This window comes from Microcebus murinus, chromosome 2 (genome assembly GCF_040939455.1).
Source record: "Microcebus murinus isolate Inina chromosome 2, M.murinus_Inina_mat1.0, whole genome shotgun sequence".
Taxonomy (NCBI): Eukaryota; Metazoa; Chordata; class Mammalia; order Primates; family Cheirogaleidae; genus Microcebus; species Microcebus murinus.
Window position 1 is genome coordinate 88,436,888 of NC_134105.1, and position 24,260 is coordinate 88,461,147.

Genomic DNA, 24,260 nt, shown 5'->3' on the forward strand with positions numbered 1-24,260 from the left:
TGTAACTTGAGCATATCGTGCTACAGGCCCAGACCTCAGGCCCTAGTGGCAAAACCTTGCAGGTACTGAGAGGTCCTGGAGGCAAGAGGGGGGTGTTGGCAGGCAGCAGTGGGGGGATGAGAGCATCTGTTCTGGTAGAAGACACAATGATAAGAGCTAGGAGTGCAGTGAGGGCTCCCTGGGTTTCCCCTGTGAAACCACTACACCACAGCCCTCCCCTCCATAACCCCAGGCATCAGTGAGGGAGTGCCGAGGAGCCAGGTATATTGGTCTGTCTGCTAAGAGGAATCCTGGAATTCAGGAGTCATTGTAGAGATACTGGCAAGGCTGAGTGGGCTATGAAAAAGAGAAATGTCCAGTGCCTTCTTGCCAAGGGTTCCATCATGGCTGCATAGTACCCCTCCATCTCCACGTGGAAACCACATCTGCTTCCCTCAATCTGGGGCTCTTGATGTCCATCCAGACATGGTGGGCCCTTCCTCCTTCAGCTACTAAGGACTCAGCCATATCTTCTGGGCTCTACTCATAGGTAAAAGGGATGGGTAAATAGTGGCATGGAGACAAAGGGGGAAGGATGCTTCTCCTACTATTTCTTTCAGGCATTTTTCCTGGTAGGCTCTTCTGAGAAGCTAATGCCTCCACTTTTGTGCCCTCTCTTCACCTTCTCTGCAGACCCAGAGTCTCTGTAGCCATCTTAACTGTAAAATGAGCTTTCTGCATCCCTGGGAGATGCACATCTCTAGGCAGTTATCCAAAGTTAGGGTTGCCTCAAGTCCAGGAGTCCGGGTTACCCTTTCCAGAAGAGTCCCCTGGCTGACACACAGCTGCTGACAGTATTCTTGGAGTTTGTACTAGCAGGCAGGGATTCAACAGATCCAGTTTGATTCAATTCACAAAACTGTACTGAGCACCCACTGCATGCATAGCATGTTAAAAGTCGGATTAGTGCAAGGTTTGTGGTAACGGTGATTGTAAGGCTGTAATTGTGGAGGAGACTGAGGCTGTCTGGCTGTGTGGTCCTCTTTATCGCAGTCATAGAAATGATGGGTTTTTAAATTGAGCAACCACCAGGCCCTCCTGAGCCCGGAACTCAGAGTAATCAAATGTTATCACATGTATGGACCTTGAAGGTTGTCTAGTCCAATCATCCCATTTCACAGATGAGGAAACTGACTTGTCTACAGAAAGGCCATTAGACTTGGCGTATCTGCAATTTGTCTCTAATTTGCATAACTCAGCACACTATACTAAGTGAATCTGGACTGCCAGAATAGTATATGTAAATGAAAAAAATTTTTATTACATTGGGCAACCTATTTTAATTACATGCAAACTCAACATGGATAATGAGACACATAAAACTGTATTTGATCTGCCATTTGATCAGGACAAATGAGACACTGACACCACAGACTTTCTCCTCTCCCAATTTCTTCCAGTTTTCTTCTCTGCTTTGTGATCACCCACTTCCATGATCACAGTCCCCTCCCCACCTACCCAACCCTTTACACAGGCACCTACTCCCACTGCTTGTTCTGTGACTGTGGTAACAGTCTAGAACCAAGAAGCTTTGGGCCAGGGACCCTCTGAGGGTCAGCGCCAATGGCCAGAGATCTGAGAAGCTGGGAAGTGGGAGTTTGGGAGCAGCTCCTCTCAAACAGGCAGGGGCACAGAGGCCTTGAGAAGTTTATGAGTAAGTGGAAAAGGGCAGCTTTAAAGTGACTTCTGGCCTTTTGGCTGTGGGGCAGTGGAAGCTGGACAAGCTGGTCTCCCAGTTTCCTTCCCGCCAGGACATTTTCTTTTCACTGCTCTTTCTCAACATTCCCAAAGTGGCAGCTCTTTGTCTTGGGAATGGTGATGTCAAAAGAGAGTAAGGTACAGTACCCCTTTTCAGGTGACAACCTTAGAGCAGCAAGAGACATGTTTAGAGTCAGTTCAAATTCAACAACAATTTACTGGAAGCCTATTCTAGTCCAGCCGATGTGGAGGGCACCTTCATACACAGCATGGCACAGTGGGCAAGAGGACTGGCCCTGGGGCCGGACTGCCAGGGTAGGTACCTAGCCCTTGCCACTTCCTTGCTGTGTGACCTTGAGTAAGTTATTTAGCCTCTCTAGGCCTATTTTATCCCTTGCAAGGTGAGGATAAGAATAATATCTATCTTATAGGGTTGTGTGAGGATTAAAATGAGTTAATATATGTAAAATTCTTAGAATAGGGCCTGGCATGTGGAAAGCACCATATAAATGTTATTGCTGGTTATTAGTATTGCTATTAATAAATTCCACAGGATTAATAAATTCCACACAGTTGTGAAACAAGTATTATTCTCTTCATTTTACAGATGCCCTTATGAGGAAACTGAAGTTGAGAAGAGTCACAGAGTTAGTAATGTGGGCATTACTAACTTACTGATTTCCTGGGACTGGAAACCAAATCTTTTGCTCCTTCTACTCCCCAGCAGCTCCTGCCATTCTGAGGAAACAAGAAATCAGGAAATTTACATAAGCAACCCTAAAACTGGGGTGCTATCCCAGAGCTCAGCAGGACCCTGGGAAAGGGAGACAGAAGATTTAGAATCCCTGGATAACAGTCCTTGAAAGGGTAGGAGGGTATGGAGAATGGCGGAAAGTGGAAATGGAACTGAAGGCCACTCCGAAGGTGGAGTGTTGAGTGGGTGCGGCTCCCACATCTCTCTCATCTCCCGTTTCTTAGCAGTCTCCAAGGCAGACCCTGGAGCCACCTCCTGCCAGCAAGGGGATATGCACTCTTGAGCCCTCAGCTGCCTGGCCTGGCACTCTGTCCACAGACAAGCCCAGCCTGGAAGGCTGGTGGTAAGAGCCTGACTAAAGGCTCCAGCAGGAGGCACCCCTCACGAAATTGGGAAGCCTGAGCCTGGGCTCGCCATCCCAGGATCGCCGGACTAGGATGGGGGATGGGCCTGTGACAGGAGGTGCCCTGGGTGTCCTCTTTCGGCCCCATGGAGTCCTCTCCCATCCCCCAGTCATCAGGGAACTCTTCCACTGTGGGGAGGGTCCTTCAAACCCCAGGTCCCTCTACTGCCAGTGGGGTCCCAGAGGTGGGGCTGCGGGATATAGCTTCAGAGTCTGTGGCCCTCTTCTTCATGCTTCTATTGGACTTGACTGCTGTGGCTGGCAATGCTGCTGTGATGGCCGTTATCGCCAAGACACCCGCCCTCCGAAAATTTGTCTTCGTCTTCCACCTCTGCCTGGTGGACCTGCTGGCCGCCCTGACCCTCATGCCCCTGGCCATGCTCTCCAGCTCTGCCCTCTTTGACCATGCCCTCTTTGGGGAGGTGGCCTGCCGTCTCTACTTGTTCCTGAGTGTATGCTTTGTCAGCCTGGCCATTCTCTCAGTGTCGGCCATCAATGTGGAGCGCTACTATTATGTAGTCCACCCCATGCGCTATGAGGTGCGCATGACGCTGGGGCTGGTGGCCTCTGTGCTGGTGGGTGTGTGGGTGAAGGCCTTGGCCATGGCTTCTGTGCCAGTATTGGGAAGGGTCTCCTGGGACGAAGGAGCTCCCAGTGTCCCCCCAGGCTGTTCACTCCAATGGAGCCACAGTGCCTACTGCCAGCTTTTTGTGGTGGTCTTTGCTGTTCTTTACTTCTTGTTGCCCCTGCTCCTCATCCTTGTGGTCTACTGCAGCATGTTCCGAGTGGCTCGTGTGGCTGCCATGCAGCATGGGCCACTACCCACGTGGATGGAGACACCCCGGCAACGCTCCGAGTCTCTCAGCAGCCGCTCTACTATGGTCACCAGCTCGGGGGCTCCCCAGACTACTCCACACCGGACGTTTGGGGGAGGGAAGGCAGCAGTGGTTCTCCTGGCTGTGGGGGGACAGTTCCTGCTCTGTTGGTTGCCCTATTTCTCTTTCCACCTCTATGTTGCCCTGAGTGCTCAGCCCATTTCCACTGGGCAGGTGGAGAGTGTGGTGACCTGGATTGGCTACTTTTGCTTCACTTCCAACCCTTTCTTCTATGGATGTCTCAACCGGCAGATCCGGGGGGAGCTCAGCAAGCAGTTTGTCTGCTTCTTCAAGACAGCTCCAGAGGAGGAGCTGAGGCTGCCTAGCCGGGAGGGCTCCATTGAGGAAAACTTCCTGCAGTTCCTTCAGGGGACTGGTTGTCCCAATGAGTCCTGGGTTTCCCGACCCTTACCCAGCCCCAAGCAGGAGCCGCCTGCTGTTGACTTTCGAATCCCAGGCCAGATAGCTGAGGAGACCTCTGAGTTCCTGGAGCAGCAACTCACCAGCGACATCATCATGTCAGACAGCTACCTCCGTCCTGCTCCCTCACCCCGGCTGGAGTCATGACGGGCCGCTGGACACTTGGAGGGAGATGGGACTGGGGGCCGGTTATGATTGCAAGGACCACCTTGTGGGATCACCTTTTCCCAGCTGGCTAGGGCTGGGGCTGGGGTCTCCGCACACAGCTTTTGTTTAGTGTTTCCTCGGTCGGGAACAGAGCCAACAGGATGAACGTATGGCAAAAGCCTTGGACTTGGCTGTGATCTTTGACTACTGGGGGAGGGAACCTGGGTATGATGAGACGGTGATGAGAGAAAAGGGTCACAAAGGTGAGGTGAAGCCTCTTAACCAGTGAGTGAACTTTTCATGCCTCAGGAAGCAGGGAAATTCTCTAAGGGTAGGAGTTGGAGGATATAGGGCAGCAGGCTGCGTTTGTAGTTATTCTGGGGGCCATATAGGACGTTTTTTTATTTTTCAGTGTAATTGTCCAGGGCAGTAATTGCACCCAAGCAACGTAAGAAAATGACCTGTGTCTTCTCATTTCTTTGCTCAGTTTAAAAAGAACTAAATTACAGCCAAATGGTTTCGTTTGAATTAATAGATCATTTTCTAGTTTTACACCTGAGAATTCCTTAAAGTGAGAGGACTGGTAGGGTGTATTTCTTTCCTTAGTTTGGCCAGACGCAAGGTGAGACAGCAGTTAGGGTACATGGAATAGAAGACAGGAAAGCTGACTGCAGCTCTTTCTCTCCCACTCTTCAGGAAAAGCCCTTCTGTTCTATTTTTCTGTCTCTCTCCTGCACACAGGAGATCAAGCGTGGGGCTTGATTTCAGCAGAGAAAAGAATAAGACAGGATGACTTTTTCTCTCTTTTAGGATGAAGAACTAGAATGATTGGGGAGTCGGATGGCTGAGGGTGGGGTTGGCATTTGAATTGCTAAGTTGATACAGAGAGGCCAATAATCCTGACCAATAATACTGCAAATCTTTTCTTTCCAGGACTGGCCTCCCTGATCTCTCTCCTCATGGCAGTGACCCACCTCCAGCCCCCTGGATAATCGGGTACAAGAGACTAAGGTTGGGCATGGGAAGGGTGGGGTTTCCATGGTCCATTAAATGCCTCCCTACTCCCATTCATCGCTCTCAAAATTAGCTTCAGTGACAAAGACTTAAATCTCTCTTCTATCTGTAGCCCTGGGTTGGAGAGAGGGCACAGGAGCTGGGGTCAGCTGTTCACTGATTGAGACTGTAGGAACTGTGTTGGTTAGTACTGATGGTGATATTTTCAATGGAGAGGGAATAATTGCAAACTGGACAGGACACCATCAGGGACCACCTGTCCATCCCACTTCCCTCAATTGAATCAGGTAACATTCAAGGATCAAGGCAAGGCCAGAGGGTGGTGTGGTCTGTATTTAAACAAATTCCTGGCTCATGGAACATCAAAGGGGGAAAATGGGCTGGTGGGAGTGGAATAGTTTCCCCTTTAAACAGCCAATAAATAATTTCTATGATAAAAGTTATACTGATATCAACATTGACTCCTTCAGTTCAATTCAGTGCTTAATAGTTGAACACCCACTATTCCCTGGGACTCACACAGAGGATGTATGCAGTTATTGCCTTTAAGGAGTTCATAGTCTCATTTGGTCAGAGATCTTGTATTTTCATAGAACATTTAGATTTGATACAACACTATAGAATGTGTTTGAGAACTATATTAGAAAATATATCCATAGTTCTAAGATCGGAGAGTTCAGTCTATTGCAGCAAGATACCTACATGGAGGTTTCCTGCAGTCCATGGAAAGTGTGGGGGTTGTAAATGAAACTCCAGTGAAGAAAAAAATTATTTATTTATTTTTTTGAGACAGAGTCTCGCTTTGTTGTCCAGGCTAGAGTGAGTGCCATGATGTCAGCCTAGCTCACAGCAACCTCAAACTCCTGGGCTCACGCAATCCTCCTGCCTCAGCCTCCTGAGTTGCTGGGACTACAGGCATGCACCACCATGCCCAGCTAATTTTTTCTATATATATTAGTTGGCCAATTAATTTCTTTCTATTTATAGTAGAGACGGGGTCTCTCTGTTGCTCAGGCTGGTTTCAAACTCCTGACCTCAAGCAATCCACCCACCTCGGCCTCCCAGAGTGCTAGGATTACAGGCGTGAGCCACCGCACCTGGCCTGAAAAAAAATTATTAAATGAAATGGGGCAAACATAGCTTTCCCCCTTTTGATTTAGGAAGATTTTCAGGTTTCTGTCTTCCCATCACTAGACTATAATTCTAGGCTAGAGCCTATTATATTGAGGAAATTCCTTAGAAAGATAGCATATACAGCAAGGAGAGTCCTTTGTGACTGAAAAACATGCTCACTTCTCTCTCCTCCCTTTTAAAATAAACTCATACTGAAGAATTTCATTCCTAGATAGGGAAAAAGCATCTTTCAAACACCGCTGATCAGCTGGTAGATCCAAAGCATTGCCAGCAGATGGCAGTGTGAGTCCAGTGAAAGTAGGAAAGACATGTATTTGTAGGGGGAGGGGGGAAGGGGAGGGCATTAAACATTGTCTGGCAGCCATTTTGTTAATTTATTTTGCCTTTTCCTTTGACTTTGCCCTCCAACCCTTCCTTCACATACACCAAAATGAAAGGTTTAAGTGCAAGGATATCTTTAATTCAGACTAACATTTCCTGACACTAGGATCTCACTGGCCTCTATTACAGAGTTTGACATACATAGGTTCATTTGCTGTTTATTTTTCCCTGTAGGAGTGGATCATGAAGGGAATAAAAATTTCTCTTTTACTATGCTGAGAACTTTCCCAACAATTTCTGCTATGACCACCTTCCAGGAGTTTTCTAGTCACCAGGATGTTTTGGTAAAGTTTAATATGTAATCCTTAGCTCTGAAAGCTGTTGCTGGACAAAATCTGACCTCTAACCCTCTGAAGAATCAACAGATTGAGGCAACCATCTGGTCAGTTGCTTTTTCATGCATCATGCTGTTGTTGGAGTGGCTCCCAATTCTAGATGAAAACCTTATACCTTATGTTATGTTGTCAGGTGTCCCCAGGTAAATCCTATAATGGTAGAAAAGGGGTGAATTTGGAGTCAGATCTACTTACTCACTGTGTGAACTTGGGAAAGCTGCTTAATTTCTCTGAGCCTATTTCCTCATCTGTAAAAATGGGGATCATTATTACCTACCTCACAGGGTTGTTGTGAGGATTAAAAAAGATGAGATGTGGAAGCACCTAGCCATACCTGGCAAATAGGTACTCAATAAATACTGATTTTTCTTCTTTCCTCTTGCCCTTTTTCCCCAGAAGTATTGGTAATGGAAAAAGCTGTCCCTTTCATTTTAACAGTCATTTGGGAATGAGTGGGAGACTTTTCAAACTTTGAAAAATTGGCATTGACAAAAGTTATGGTGGATGAAGCTGTTTAATTAAGGTGGCTATAATCCTTTCATTAAATCCTTATGATTAATGAATATCACTATATAGACCTTTCTGTTGGGATCTTATATTCTAAGGTTCAGATTCTATTAGAGAAATAAAGTAATTTGTAATCACAGGGAAAGATTTTAGGGTCTGAGTTCCCCTCGCTAGAATGTATGGTAAGAGTAATTGTGGGGTTATTTGGCAGTAAAGGTAATTTAGGACCATCTTCACAGTAGTACCCAGGGTTATCTGTGAAAGAGTATCAGCCTGGGGCTTTCACAGGGGATTTATTAATTTTCGGGTGATACTAGAGCTGAGGACAAATTTTACTAGAACTTCCCTTTTTAATAGGAGATTCACAGGATGCACTGGTTTGTTTTAGGGTGTGGGGCTGAGGTTGACTTATCTTGGTATTAGTCCTAAGCCCCTAACATAGGTCAATCTAGCTTATGTTGGAGAGATGGGCAGCAAGGAAACTTTACGGAGGAACTACACGCTTACTTTCTAGGTTGTCGAGTATCTCCTGGCGATTTCAAGTGACACATTGCCAACACAGTTGCTAAGCAAATCTCAAGCCCACAGAAATTCGTACGTAACATATTTTGAGAGCAGGAGGTGGTGGGCCAGAGGAGATGGCAAAAGGCATTAAAGTCCTAGGCATGGTCAGTGTTACAGATCTCAGCTGTGAGAAGTGGTGGGAGCCCAAGCTGGGCAGTTTGTTCCCGTCCCATAGATCTGACTGAGACAACCCCAGCAGAAAGTGTCCCACACTTGGGCTGGATTCCCGAGTCGCCACAGCAAGAGATCAAAGGAGTTCTCTGGCAGGCAAGAAATTCCCAGCAAAAATTCCTGTGCGGACTGTGGCTCTTATTTGGGAATCCCCGCTCTCCTACCTCCAAACCCGCTGTGTGACCTCGAGAAGGCACCACGGGCTGGAGGCCCCGGTTTTTCTACATTTATCAAAATCAGGTAGCCGAAAGGTAAAAAGGGATTAAAGTTGGGTGGCGCGCAGCGTCTTGACACAACCTCCCTATTCCGCGGAACCGCCGCCCAGCCCTGACGCCACTTGCCCGTAACTTCCGCTTTCGGTCTCACCTCCTCTCCCAGAGCTGGAGTGCTTCAAGTGGTAACGGCCGCGGGGCGTCGCCGGAAGTGGCGTAAAGGCCGGATATCCGGTTCTTTTGGGCTCCAGGGTAGCTGACGGAGAGGGCCGCCGCCCAGGAGTAGACGCGATCTCAGCTAGGGCTAGCCGCAGTTCCTGTGGTGTGTGAGTGAGCCCGGGCCTGGTCCCCTCTCTCGCCGCCGCCATGGGCTGCACGTTGAGCGCCGAAGACAAGGCGGCGGTGGAGCGGAGCAAGATGATCGACCGCAATTTGCGGGAGGACGGGGAGAAAGCGGCCAAAGAAGTGAAGCTGCTGCTACTTGGTGAGCGGCCGGAGGCGGGGATGGAGTGGTGGTCGGAGAGCCTAGGCAGTTGGGAGGCCTGGGCTGAGTCTGGTTAAGCTGGCGAAAAGGACCCCAAAGGGATCTGGAGGGCGTGCCGGGCTTGGGGCGGAGTGTTGGGGTTCTGGCTGAGGCCCCTGTGGGCGTGTGAGGGGGGTGGGGTTTTCGGGTTGTAGGAATTATGCTGGAGCGGGCGGAACTCTGGGCTAGAATTGCGATTAGCAAAGAGAGTTAGGAAGTAGGTAGGACATTGAGATTTTTAGGAATATGGGAAAAGCTCATAAAGGAAGAGCTGATATTAGAGTAGGTTTTACGTTGGGTTGGAGCGTGTTGGTAAAGAGGATGGGATAGAGTGTATGTAGGGCTTGTGTCATGGTTTGTGAGTTGGGAGCGAAGTGATACTTCATGACATAATAACGCTGAGAAGTTTGAATGATTAAATAGAGAGTCTAGGACACAGTGGTCACATAGGACCTTGACATTTGAACTATTAATTGGGTGGAGGAACCCTTGATTATCCAGGAACATGAAGGTAGGTGGTTGAGTTAAATGGCAAGGAAAAGATCTTGGGTGCAGAGACTGCCTGTACTTTTCCACTTTAAAAAAAAATCATTTTTATTCTCTTAAGGTTTTATAACTCTTTCCTCTGTTTTTATAGGAGTGGGGGATGGTGTGACCTGGGGAAATTTAAAGTGCCTTGAGGTTTGTGGCAGAAGATCTAATGGACAATAGATTACACATTAGAAGTTGCTGGATAGTTGCTAGGGGACTGTGTGCAGTGGGGATGGCGTTACGATAAATTATGGAATTGAACATATTTACTGTAAAACACTTCTGGTGAGCTGTTTTATCCTTTTTGCTCTCTTCAAAACAAAAATATTAGCTTCAGGAATTACTGTTCATGTTACCTGATATTCATTTAAAATTGTTTTGATGTACAGTCACATGCATTTTACTCAGCATGATTTAGTTTTAAATTTTTTGAGAGGCTCAGTAAATCATTTAAAGTAGCCTGGCATTAGCTTACCAATAAATCAAGCCACATTTCTTCATTATTAGTATTTTCTAGGGATTGGTTAGAGAAGAATAAGTAGAAGTAATGTTTTCTGTAAGCAATTGAACTTTACTTTTTGAAGCAATTGATTTTTGAGAGTCACTTTAGGAAAGTGCCAAATTTTCATGGTGTAAAGCTCCAGAGCTCAGAATGCACCATCACAACCCAAGACTGACTTACTTTGTACTCCAGGATATGCTGGATGCCTCTGCTAGTCTAGGCTTGTTAACATAAATTAGTTGTAGATTGCAGAGGATCTGGTAACAGGTCTTTTGGATGTACCATAGATGAAAAGTTATCTATTGGAGCTTAAGTTTCCAGTTTGAATATCTTAACTCCCAGAAGGTATGAGTTCAAATTGTAGTACTAGACTATCACTGTCTGTGTAGCAGGTATCATCAGTGGATGACCATGGTCCCTGGCACACAGTAGATGCTCCTTAAATATTTACTGTTAACTAGCCTAAGCTAGCTAATGTTGGACATTGGTCCTTGAGGCCTTTCAGAAGTTTGATATAAACCACAACACTCAAGACATTGGCATTTTCTTTATTGATTGATTTGGTTATGAAATTAAAGGTGTATTCTCATCTTCCATGAGTGATTTGATGTACATTGACCATTAGCAATCTCTTCAGGACATTAGCATATTGTAATACAGTTGTAAACTGTGAGGCTTTCGTCCACATGGCAGGATTTGGCAGGCAGAACTTGTGCCAGCAGAACTCGTGCCAGCAGAACTCGTGCAAGTGTCTGGAAAAATCTTTATTCAGGACTTTATAAACAGTGCATTTAATTAAAAAAATTAAACACTTGGTGACTTAGGGAACTTGAAAAGCAGTAAGTAAAAATTAAAATACTAAAACATTTGCTTTTAAATGTTTAAAAAACATTTGCATTTAAAGTTGTTATAAAACTTTATTATTTTTTAAATCAGATTTTTTAGTATTCTTGAGCAAATTAAATCCACAAATTCAGATGGGTTGCAAAGACAGATGCTTTTGCTTGAGCCATATCATAACACACATGTGAAATTAAAATAATCTTCTGTGCTCTTTCTATATGCAAAATGCACCCAACACCATATACAGATAATTTTCTTTTTGCTGTGGAGTATCTCCATTGTTGTAAATGCAGGTCATTTTTACTTTATCACTATGAAATTGTTGAACTTGATTTAAGTTGAGATTTATCTGTTTACCTTTGTCTCTCCTGGCACATAATGTATTCTTTCCCACAGGGATGTAGTTTAGCATAGTGATTAGCGATGGGCTCTGTAGTCAGACTGCTTCAAATTCTTCCAGCTATAACCTTGGGAAAGTTATTTACTTAATTTCTCTGTGCCTCAGTTTTCTTATCTTTAAAATGGAGAAAATAAAGATATTTCATAGGATTGCTGTGAGGATTAAATATAATAATAATGTAAGGCAGAACACAGAGCTCAGTGAATATTAGCTATCACTGTTATTATTAAATCAAAGTGAATTTACAAATTACAGGTACTATAGAAATACAAATTAAGAAGCTAGTGTGGACTGGATTAGTTAAGGAACCCTTCACTATTATAATTCTTCTTTTGATAACCTTTGGTTTGACTTTCCTTTAAATGTTGTTGGGAAGATCTTGATATGACAAGTTAGTGTTTAATCACAGTATTCTGTTGAAAGACAAAACTATATTATGCAAAGCTTTCCAACCAGTGTATAGTGCCTAGGATGACATATAGGTGTGCTGCTTGCAAATTTTTTATAGTAGTGAATTTTTAAATTATTTTAACTTCAGAATTTTACTACAGCATGATATTTGAACATTTTTGGTATGATTCCCTCTGTAAACTTCCTGAATTTGGTAATTTGGAGAAATTTTATTGGGAAGGTTTTTACCAATTCAGTATTTAATATCATCTGTAATACTTTGTATTTTATTTTTCATGCCATAATTTCATAATTTAAAGAAAAAAATTTCCACTAAGCCCCTCCAGCTTACCTCAATTGAGTCTTACCAACATTATCATTTCCAGAGTGTGCCATCATGTGACAGAAGTTGGGAAGCACTGGTATAATGGATAAGAGCACTGCTTTTGGATTCACACAAACTGAATTCAAGTTCGATCTCTGTTTACTAGCTCTGAGGCAAGAAACTTAACCATATGAGTCATAATTTTTACATATGTAAAGTAGGAATGATGATGTTTCAGAATATGGGATCAAGTATTGTATGTAAAATGCTTAGCTTTAGTGCCTAGCAAATATTAATAATAAACATTTCATAATTGATAATATCTTTCTATGATGTTTGTGAGGCTTATCATTTTAGCTATGTTTTTTCAGGGTGCTTCAGACAGTTATTTGATTATTTTTCATGTTAATATACACTTTTCAAAGATCTTCAAAGAATTTTAATAAACATTTCTTTTGTGATAAAAGAAATTAAATGTTGTCATTTAATTTTGTAAGTTATTGAATGATCTATTCCCGTGCTATCTCCAAATTTCCATTTCTTGATAGTTCCCTTTAGCAGGTCTGAAGAAAACATTATACAAAATGAAATTAATACATTGTTCTTTGGGATTTTGCTGGTGGTGGTATGGCAAAAATTGAGTTGCATGTAAAAAATTAGAATCATCTAGTTTACTTAAACCCTGTATTATACAATTAACAATTCATATTTAAATTTATACATATTATTGGTTGAATATACTTACTGAAAATGAGGCTGTCCTTTGATAAATATGCTATTACATTATATCCTCCTGTAAAATGATATCCTTTATAATGTTTGCCATTTATTTGAGATAAGATTTATAGACAGATTTAATGCAAAGATGCATGTTGTGTCTGGGAAAAAAGAAACTGGCATTGCAGAAAATGGTTTATGTTTAATAAACTTGTTATTTTGTTTTGTTAATATTTAAATTCATTTATCACTTTCACAGTCTGAAAATATGGTCCTTTTCAGGAATTATAATAATGTAATCTTTCCTTACTGTACATTCCTACAGTACAGTGATGGACATAGAGTAGGGTGCTTAATACTAATTTGTCAGGGCATGTGATGTTCTAATCAGGGCTGCAGTTATGTTATTTGCACTATTATAAAACAGTCTTTTAGTTTTTGGGCAGTTGTCTCTGATAGAAGTGGTTCCTGGTCAGAAGACTTTTTAGAAGTTTGTGAAATGTGAAACACTGTTCTGCTTACTCTGTCCTTCCCCATGGTGCTGAGCTGCTTCATCCTCTTGGGAAGTAAAAGGGAGATGTTGGGGCTTTACAGATATTTCCATTTTTGTTCACATTCTCTCTCTCCCTCTCTCTCTCTCTCCCTTCCCTGGTTTCCTCCACAGCATGCTTTTTGTTTGTTTGTTTACATCTGGAATATATGTACCCCTTAGGGCTTCCTCTTATCCATGAATTTCTTTCTAAAATTGTTAGCAAAATTTGTGGTTATATACATTTTTCTGAGGAAGGAAGCCATATGTATTTTTTTCATCAAGTTCTTCCTCCACAATACTATGTAATCTCCATTCTTACAAGTCCTTCATCTGTGACCAGGAAAAGGCAGTATAAAGAGACAGATGCAGGGCCAAGAGCAATGGGTCACACTTGTAATCCTAGTACTTTAGAAGGCTGAAGCAGGAGGATCGCTTGAGGCCAGGAGTTTGAGACCAGCCTGGGCAAGAGCAAGACCCCCGGCTCTCTATAAGAAATAGAAAAATTAGCTGGATGTGGTAGTGCACACCTGTAGTCCCAGCTACTTGGGAGGCTGAGGTAGGAGAATCACTTGAGCCCAGGAGTTTGAGGTTGCGGTGAGTTATGATGATGCCACTGCATTTTAGCCCATGTGACAGTGAGACCTTGTCCCCCCTCCCAAAACGAGAGACAGTTGCAGGAAAATCAATAGCCGTGTAAAAATAAAATGTTCAAAATACAAAAGAAAAAACCTAGACATTGTGAAGAGTCTAGATGAAGAGTCGTTTATTTCTTCTTTTAGAGTACAGGTTTTACTGGGAATTTTTGAGAAATCTGTTCTCTGTACCTGAGATAACAACTTTCTCCTCTTCTCCCAGTGAATGAATGAACTGCTTGCTGCCACTTACCCTAAGTCATTTTATCTAGTACAGAACTTGCCTGCTTTCTTCACTTCTCTCCCCCAAATCTCCCTGTTGTGAACTTTTCTGCTCTAGCACCAGCATTGTAACATCATCTAGGCTGGAAACTGTGCTCGTTTTTAACTCCTTCCTTACTCTAATCTCTTATAATCAGTTGGTTGCCAAGTCCTTTAACTCAGTCGTTACTAGATTCCAAATATTTGGATTTCATGTGCCAGCAAATTAAAAAAAAAAAATTTTTTTGGTAGATCTAGAATTCTAGTATTTTATTTTTCCTAATAAATACATTTAAAAACTATGTCACACTCCTGTGTATTATGATTACTATTTAGTTCCCTTTCCTCCATAAAACCATTTTGATGTTCTGAATTGAGTATAGTCTGACCCTCTCTTTCTGAAACCTCATAGTATTTTTTATGCTATAGTCTGGTTTATTTTTATACTTAGCTTCTCCTAACTAGATGATTCTTTAGGGCAGGAAGACTAAGTATTTCTCATGTTTATATCTATCACAGAACCTAATTTAATGCTAACGTGTTTTGCCTGTAAGGAACACAGGAGTACCAGTCATACAAGTAGAGTTTTACTGAAAGGACACAGTAGGCAGTTTCATAGGCATTAGACATCTAAGGATAAAGAAGTGAAATACAAGTAGGTTGCATGTGCATGGATTGTGGATACACACCCCCCTTCTGTCCCTCCATTTCTCCTAGAGCAGAATGGCTGCTACTCTGCTTTACTGGTAAATCACCTCTTCAGATCAGCTTTCTCTGCTCCCTTATGACTTCTTTGTCCCTTCCCTCTACACCCCTAACCTTCAACTTTGGTTTACTGTGACACCTGTAGCTCACATACTGCCTGACCTAATAATTCAAGTGTTTCATGGCTCCCAGGATCTCAATTGCTGATTCCTGGGAAGAAGTATCAGATTGTCCCAGCCTTTCAGGTGGCTACCACAATCCAGTCATCTGTGTTGGGGATGTGGCAAGGTTGATGGGGTATCATGAGTTTTATAAGGCTGACCCTTTCGAGGATTGGGGCAGGTCAAATTCCCTATTAAAGGCATGGCTAAAGAGTTAATGATTAATAAATAGGTGACAGTGCCTACCACCTAGTAGACACATCAAATATAAGTTGAACATAATGGAATGAGACAGAAATATTGAGAAACTAAACATATCCCTGCTTTAGTTTCTCATTAATTCATGAGAAAATGCCTGCTCATTCTCAATGTTAAGTTGTCATTTTGTATAGTTGGGAGATATAATTAAGATTTTAAGTTGAGGTAGGGTGCAGGATTTTAAGCTACTGTTATCGACACATCCAACTCAGAATAGTTAATTTCGTCTGAATTTAATTATATTTTAGGAATTGATTTTTTTAAATGCATATGATCAGTTCAGGGTCTATGCTTCATCATCACCCCTGCTTTTCCCTTGCTGATTTTCCCCCTTACTACTTTTATGAGCAACAGAAAATTGTCCAAAGCTAAAGGAAGAGGTAAAACAGACTCTTGCTCCTTATTAATAACTTTGCTTATGTTTTCATTAGGGTGTAGGTAAAAGCATTTGACAAAGTAGATTGGTCATACATTTTAGCTATCCATTCTCTGTCTTTATGTTTAATTTAGTTTTATTGGAGTGTGGAGCTTGTTGGGGGAAGTAGGGAGGAGGAAGAGATGCTTTAAGTACTCAAGCTCAGGAGCTCTGCTAGAATATTAGCAAAAAATAAAAATGTCAGTTTCATTGTAAGAAATGTCTAGGGTAGTAGGCACTAAATTTGTTCAGATTGCTGAAGTTTATTTTAAAATTTGTTTTCTAGCTACCAGAATATAGTAGACTAACAGTAATAAAATACGTCTCTCTGAGCTGGGTGCAGTGGCCCACACCTGTAATCCTAGCACTCTGGGAGGCCGGGCAGATCGCTCAAGGTCAGGAGTTTGAAACCAGCCTGAGCAAGAGCGAGACCCTGTCTCTAATTGGCCAACTAAAAATCTATAGAAAAAATTAGCTGGGCATGGTGGCATATGCCTGTAGTCCCAGCTACTTGGGAGGCTGAGGCAGAAGGATCATTTGAGCCTAGGAGTTTGAGGTTGCTGTGAGCTAGGCTGACTCCACGGCACTCTAGCCCAGGCAAAAAAGTGAGACTCAAAAAAAAAAAAAAACCTCTTTTAACTGGTAACTCAATGCAGAAGTAGGAGATACCATGTAATTAATAGACAGCAAAGAGACTCAAATTTGGGAGGTTTGTCCTAATCTCTGAGCTTTATTTTCCTTTCTGTGTACCAGTAAGGGCTTTAAATTGGACCTCTTGGGTCTCTTGTCTGTAACTTAATACTATTAACCAGATAGACAATTTTAGCAAGTGGTAAAGAGGCCTATTTTTGTATTATGTCTCTTATTCTTAAATTTGATTAAAATTGGTTTAACATCATAAAGCTGCTTAGGAAGATAGCCTGAAAGACATAAATTCATTAGATGTCCATAATGTAAATATTCAAAAGTGAATATAAAGAAAAATAATTTTAGTATTTGATTTTCTCTCCGATTTTAATTGTCTTTATTTTGGTATAATGTTTTTTTTCAGTGTTTAGCAAGAGTTAGAGTTAGCTTTAAGCCTTTATCCAGGTGATCCTGTTACCTTGCCTGGTAGTCAGCTGTATCATTTTTGTAATTCAAGCTGCTTGAACTGAATAACGTTATGTTAGGATCACTGTTCAGTTGTGCTAGTTTTGATACAGTGCTCTATGTAAATGAAATATCCTATTTTTCATGACTTACTGTTAAGTTGTAACAGAAATTAATATATCTGATGTGAACTGACCAAAGAAGGTGGTTACCCAAAAGACCAAATATGTTTGACTTGTACCTGAATAGCCTAGTGATGTTAGACACAAGTTTCATGAGGAAATGTCTTTAGATCTGAACTTAATTTGATTTCCAAGTTAGAGTGGAAAATACTTAAAAGTTTAAGAAAGATTGTTAAGGATTAGCTGAGGTGTTATTGTGTTTATTGATCCATCGCTATTTTGTTGCTGTGGGCCTCTTTTTGTCACCAAGTCATGTTTTAAAATGGATAAATGTTTTTAATATTCATACAAAAAAGTCTTAGTTTTTTGAATGATGTTAGTATTTACATCTCAAAAAATTCTTGTTGTTTTACTTGGAAAGTAGATAGTATTCTGAATTTTTTCTAGCCACTCAGTATAGTATTCTGAATTTCTTCTAGCTGTAGCAGCTGTTGAATCAGATAAGCCTTGCCATGATCAAAACATATATCCTCTGAGCAAGAGCGAGACTCTGTCTCTACTAAAAATAGAAAGAAATTAATAGGCCAACTAAAAATATATAGAAAAAAATTAGCTGGGCATGGTGGCACATGCCTGTAGTCCCAGCTACTCGGGAGCCTGAGGCAGGAGAATCGCTTGAGCCCAGGAGTTTGAGGTTGCTGTGAGCTAGTTGCTGTGAGCTAGGCTGATGTCACGGCACTCTAGCCCTGGCAACAGAGTGAGACTCTGGCTAAAAAAAAAAAAAAATATATATATATATATATATTACCCTATTTGTATATTTAAATTGTGTTCACATCTGCTTTTATAGCCTGCTACTAACAGTCATTACACTGGCCATATAGGGGCCATTTAAATCAGATTTATTTAAAATTAGCAAGATAGCTTAATTCTTGTCATCTTGTGATTAATCTTCCTGTAATAATTATTCTCTTTTTTTTTTTTTTGAGACAGAGTCTGGCTTTGTTGCCCAGGCTAGAGTGAGTTCCGTGGCGTCATCCTAGCTCACAACAACCTCAAACCCCTGGGCTCAAGCAATCCTCCTGCCTCAGCCTCCCGAGTAGCTGGGACTACAGGCATGCGCCACCATGCCTGGCTAATTTTTTCTATATATATTAGTTGGCCAATTAATTTCTTTCTATTTATAGTAGAGACGGGTTTTCGCTCTTGCTCAGGCTGGTTTCAAACTCCTGACCTTGAGCAATCTGCCCGCCTCGGCCTCCCAGAGTGCTAGGATTACAGGCATGAGCCACCACGCCTGGCCTCTTCCTGTAATTATTAATTGTACAACATGTTTACATTGTGTCAAATACTAAAAATCTCCTCTCCTCTCCTCTCCTCTCCTCTCCTCTCCTCTCCTCTCCTCTCCTCTCCTCTCCTCTCCTCTCCTCTCCTCTCCTCTCCTCTCCTCTCCTCTCCTCTCCTCTCCCCTCCCCTCCCCTCCCCTCCCCTCCCCTCCCCTCCCCTCCCCTCCCCTCCCCTCCCCTCCCCTCTTTTTTTTTTTTTTTTTTTTTTTGAGACAGAGTCTCACTTTGTTGCCCAGGCTAGAGTGAGTGCCGTGGCGTCAGCCTAGCTCACAGCAACCTCAAACTCCTGGGCTCCAGTGATCCTTCTGCCTCAGCCTCCCAGGTAGCTGGGACTACAGGCATGCGCCACCATGCCCGGCTAATTTTTTTTATATATATATCAGTTGGCCAATTAATTTCTTTCTATTTATAGTAGAGACGGGGTCTCGCTCTTGCTCAGGCTGGTTTTGAACTCCTGACCTTGAGCAATCCGCCCGCCTCGGCCTCCCAAGAGCTAGGATTACAGGCGTGAGCCACAGCGCCCGGCCCCCTCCCCTCTTTTTTGAGGCAGAGTCTCGCTCTGTCACCTGTGGTAGAATGCAGTGGCATCATCATAGCTCACTGTAACCTCTAACTCTTGGGCTCAAGCTATCCTCCTGCCTCAGCCTCCTCAGTAGCTAGGACTATAGGTATGGACCACTATGCCCAGCTAATTTTTTTTTTTTGAGACAGAGTCTCGCTTTGTTGCCCAGGCTAGAGTGAGTGCCGTGGCGTCAGCCTAGCTCACAGCAACCTCAAACTCCTGGGCTCCAGTGATCCTTCTGCCTCAGCCTCCCGGGTAGCTGGGACTACAGGCATGCGCCACCATGCCCGGCTAATTTTTTATATATATATCAGTTGGCCAATTAATTTCTTTCTATTTATAGTAGAGACGGGGTCTCGCTCTTGCTCAGGCTGGTTTTGAACTCCTGACCTTGAGCAATCCGCCCGCCTCGGCCTCCCAAGAGCTAGGATTACAGGCGTGAGCCACAGCGCCCGGCCCCAGCTAATTTTTTAAAAAAAAATTTTTGTAGAAATGAGGTCCTTCTCTTTCTCAGGATGATCTCGAACTCTTGGCCTCAAGCCATCCTCCCACCCTTGTCTCCCAGAGTGCTGTGAATTCATGCGTGAGCCACTGATCCTGACCCCTTTCCCCTTTCAAGTTGGATTTTAAAATTAAAATACTATCTCATAAGATTCTAATAACTTATTATGGAAATGTTACACTGTATTTGGATTTCTCTTTTAGTCATGTATTGATAGCCCTAGTTTTTTTTTTTTGAGACAGTCTCACTTTGTTACCCAGGCTAGAGTGAGTGCCATGGTGTACTAGCTCACAGCAACCTCAATCTCCTGGGCTTGAGCGATCCTTCTGCCTCAGCCTCCCAAGTAGCTGGGACTACAGGCATGCGTCACCATGCCCAGCTAATTTTTTGTATATATATTTTTAGTTGGTCAGTTAATTTCTTTCTGTTTTTAGTAGAGACCAGGGTCTCGCTCTTGCTCTGGCCGGTTTCGAACTCCTGCCCTCGAGCGATCTGCCTGTCTCGGGCTCCCAGAGTACTTTTTTTGGCCTGGAAATATGAGAAATAGATAAAACCTAGAAATAGACAAAACTGCTAAAAAGCACTTCAAGATGTAAGAGTAAACAATGGCAATATAATGTGATTACAGAAGGCATAGCCAAGTTTGGAAGGAGGAGGAAGAGAGAAACATTTATATCAGGGAAGTTCTCCCAGAGGAGGTGACATTTAAGATGGGCTTTGAAAGATGCATAGGAACTCTTAAAGCGAAACTGGCCAGAAGTGTATCCAAACAGAGGGAATAGTATGCACAAAGGCATAGAACATGTGTGGGCAAATAGTTAGATTTGATTGGAATGAAGGATTTGGTATAGGAGGAATATAAGAAATGAGCCTAGAAAGACATGCAAATTTATTATAAACAGTTCTGCATCTGTGGGTTCAACAAACACAGATCAAAAATACTTGGAAAAAAACAAAAAATAGCAGTACAACAATAAAAATAATACAAGTAAAGACAATATGGTATAACCACTATTTACATGGCATTTATATTGTATTAGGTATTATAAGTAATCTAGAGATGATTTAAACAGAATGGGAGGATCAGTGTAGGTTATATGCAAATACTACAACATTTTAGGCCAGGTGTGGTGGCTCACGCTGGTAAATCCTAGCATTCTGGGAGGCCAAGGTGGGTGGGTGGATCGTTTGAGCTCAGGAGTTTGAGAGCAGCCTGAGCAAGAGCGAGACCCCATCTCTCCTAAAAAAAAAAAAAAAAAAATACTACAACATTTTATAAAAGGGACTTGAACACCTGTGGATTTCGGTATCCAAGGGAGATCCTGGAACAAGTCCTCTGTGGACACTGATGTGTGTGTGAGTGTGTGTGTGTGTGTGTGTGTGTGTGTGTATAGGTGCCTTTATAAACTCTGGGAGGAAATCACCTAGATACTTTGCATTGTCCTCCCTCTTTTTTACCTGCCTTTTTTGCCATTCTACCACTAATTCGTGCTGTAAGAAAAGATTAAGTAGAAGTAAATACATATGTGAAATCCAGACTTTTTTGGGTTTTGGCTTAATAGCTTTGTTGAGAATTTATTATGGTAAAGGAAATTGAAATTATAGGCATCTTTATCTGGTGGCTCAGTTTGTCATGTTTTGCTATTGGTGAATTTTAGGAGTGTGGTATTGATTTACATTTGATTAAATAGGCATGTAGAGAAGTGCTGTATGCTGCTATCAATGTTTGAGGTTGTTAGGTAGGGATATGATTCTAACATTTTTTTTTTAATTTACTTAAACTCAAAAACTTTTCCCAATCTTCTTATTTTTAACATTTTATTTTATTTTTGTTAACTGGACCTGGGGATGATTCTAACATTTTTTTTTTTTTTTTTTTGAGACAGAGTCTCACTTTATTGCCCAGGCTAGAGTGAGTGCCGTGGCGTCAGTCTAGCTCACAGCAACCTCAAACTCCTGGCTCAAACAATCCTCCTGCCTCAGCCTCCCAAGTAGCTGGGACTACAGGCATTCGCCACCATGCCTGGCTAATTTTTTGTATATATATATTAGTTGGCCAATTAATTTCTTTCTATTTATAGTAGTGACGGGGTCTCGCTCTTGCTCAGGCTGGTTTCGAACTCCTGACCTCAAGCAATCCGCCCGCCTCGGCCTCCCAGAGAGCTAGGATTACAGGCGTGAGCTACCGCGCCCAGCCGATTCTAACATTTTTTAATGTAAAATTTGTGATATGTGGGGTTTGATGAATGAATTTAGCATTGCAGTTAACTTTGGAGGACATCTTTACTATTATATAATGAAGAATTATTTGTATGGGTTAAAGTGAGATCTTTAGATTTTTTTGTGTAATACGGTTGCTCATGGCATTTCCGTTTCCTTTGACTTTAAATGAAAAATAATTTTCAGTTATGTTTAATGTAAATACCATATAATTTAGCATTAGCACCAAAATGGCTTTTTGTTGTTCTGCTTTCAAAGAAGTAAAAAGGAAATTTACTCACCAGAGGCCAAAATTAGAACATCGAGACAGCCAGAGGATAATCCCCATCCTTGCTCACAAATGGCTGCTCCTTTAAGCATTCTTGTATTCTGCAAAGGTAAGGAAGGAACCCCACTTCTCCCCCTTCATTGGCCAGTTGCCCAAGAGAATTTAGCAACACTCAAGTTACGCTGTTCTTATTCCCAAACTGTTTTTATTCCCAAGCGATAACATTTTCAGGAGAGTTGCTTTGCTGAGTGAGTTGCCTTTAAAAAAAAAAAATCAAACCAACATTTTCCATAGGTGATTTATGAATGTAAACTGACTAATTAGCTTTCTGCTTTATGATTTATAAAGCTTGTAAAATTATAGGACCATGTCCATGTAATTGGTGAAAGATGTGAAACTCTGAACAAACCATATAGTATTGTGTAAGTTATGGACATATTTTGGTTGTTAGGGCGTTTTCTTTTTTTAAATATCTCCCCCTCCCTCGTTGCATACTTACTCTCTGGAAATATTTAATGAAAAAGTAATAGATATTGGGAGGGACTCATAGGTAGCTTCAAAGATAAATGGTAATGTTTAATCTTTTAGGCTGAGCAACAAGTAAGCAGATGTTTGTTTTAATTTCCTTAAAGCCAATTCCATTCAGTTCTTTTTTTCTTTCTTTCTTTTCTTTTTTTTTTTTTTTTTCAGTTGTAAGGAACAGAAAACTCATTAAAACTAGCTCAAAAGTTGTTGAGGGGGATTATTGTTAGAATATAGAGAGGTTTTTGTGGGAATACAGGAAGAGCTGAAGAATCAGGCTATAGGAACTGAGGCAGCTCTGAGACTGGCCAGGCTGTTCTTTCTTCCTTTCCTCTGCTTGTTTCTCTTTCTTACTGGCTTCACTGTTTCTGCCTCTTTTTGCTTTCTTATCTTTACTTGTTCTTCTCTCTTTATCTCTTTTGTCTCCTTGGTTCCATCCATTCTCTGGTTCCTCACTTTCTGTTTCTTCTTTTGTGAGCTCTCTTTTCTCTCTCATGACATCTTTAAGTCTTTCTGCACATTTGTCTGTTCTCTTCTCTCTAGACCAGCCTTCCTTTGTATTTTTTCATTTATGACCTTGGTGTACCTGAAGCCCCATAATGGTAGCCCAGGTTTTCCTTCACCTGTAATCCTAGTGCAGATTCCCCAGGTAATCTGATTGGTCCTGCTCATCTTTTGGAGCTAGGGCACATGGGATGTAGGCCCTCAAGAGCCTGTGACTGGGTGACTCCTGTGTTAGGTATTTATTCCTGATCTAGTCATGGGGAAGGATGTGGTTCAGATCATGTAGGCCATAGCCCATGAAGGAGGGGAAGTAGGAAATTTGCTAGAAGAGATTACGGACAGGCCAGTGTCCTGTATCAATTAAGTTTTATGAAAATTTTCTTATGTGTCCGTTAAGTCTTTTTGGTAATTGGTATGGGATTGCTTCCTAGAAAAATCTTTTTAGGAGAAGAGACCCATTATCTCTGTCCTAGTTGCAACTTACTGTCTTCATTTACCCTTAAAATATTCCTTTCCTTCCTTCATTTATTCACTTATTCATCCGCTGAACAGATATTTAATGAGCACTTGCTGGGTTTCATGCATTCGTCTAGGTTATAGGGTGGCCAAGACAGATTCGTAGCAGTTTATTTCACTGGAATGGAGTGGTGGGTGCAAGGGAGCTGGGATGAGGGTTTTGAGAGTAAGCTTAGAGGGAGTGAGGCTAGTGAATGAGTTCAAATTTATTGTCAGTATAGTTGTAGGGTGAGAGTTGAAGGCATAGCCAGGAGTGGGTGTTGGGCTGGGTAAACATAGCAGAGGAATGGAAATCTTCTGTTTCTCTTAACTACCCACATTGAAAATTCCATCCATTGCAACTAACATTTACAAAATATGATTAGGCAACCACTGAATATCATAGAAACTCAAGCCATTCATAGCACAGATAGTTATTAAGTGCCTATTCTGTCCTAAATTGTGTTCTAGATTTGGGAGAGGGGATACAAAAAGAAGATGCTATTTTGCACTTCAAGGATTATGCTTTGAGTTTAGGGCTTGTGGCATCCTAAACAGGCACAAACCCAAATAATTAGAATAATTTAACCAAGTATTAGTGTTATGGTGTTTGACACCAGCCTATAGGGCCAGGTTGATCCTGGTCAAGGTACCCTCGAGGGAGAAGTATATGGTCATGAAAGGATTTTCAAGGTGTGGCAAAAAAAGGTTTCATTATTTTAATCAAAATCAAGAAAATCAATGAGCAGGGACATTAGGAGATGAGAAGATAGTCATA

General features: G+C 42.2%; 2 protein-coding genes across 2 annotated transcripts in view; both read left to right on the forward strand.

The window, feature by feature from the left end:
- Positions 1-2,883: 2,883 nt before the first annotated feature.
- On the forward strand, positions 2,884-5,740 carry GPR61 (G protein-coupled receptor 61). The gene is made up of 2 exons (XM_012751620.2): positions 2,884-4,599; positions 5,270-5,740. The coding sequence occupies exon 1, from the start codon at positions 2,981-2,983 to the stop codon at positions 4,334-4,336; it is 1,356 nt and encodes a 451-aa protein (XP_012607074.1). The 5' UTR covers positions 2,884-2,980; the 3' UTR covers positions 4,337-4,599; positions 5,270-5,740.
- Positions 5,741-8,880: 3,140 nt separating this feature from the next.
- The window catches only part of GNAI3 (G protein subunit alpha i3), a 40,756-nt gene continuing 25,376 nt past the window's right edge, over positions 8,881-24,260 (forward strand). The window contains exon 1 of the mRNA XM_012751622.3: positions 8,881-9,138. Coding sequence (XP_012607076.1) covers positions 9,021-9,138 — 118 coding nt within the window. The 5' untranslated portion in view covers positions 8,881-9,020. The remainder of the gene's footprint in view (positions 9,139-24,260) is intronic.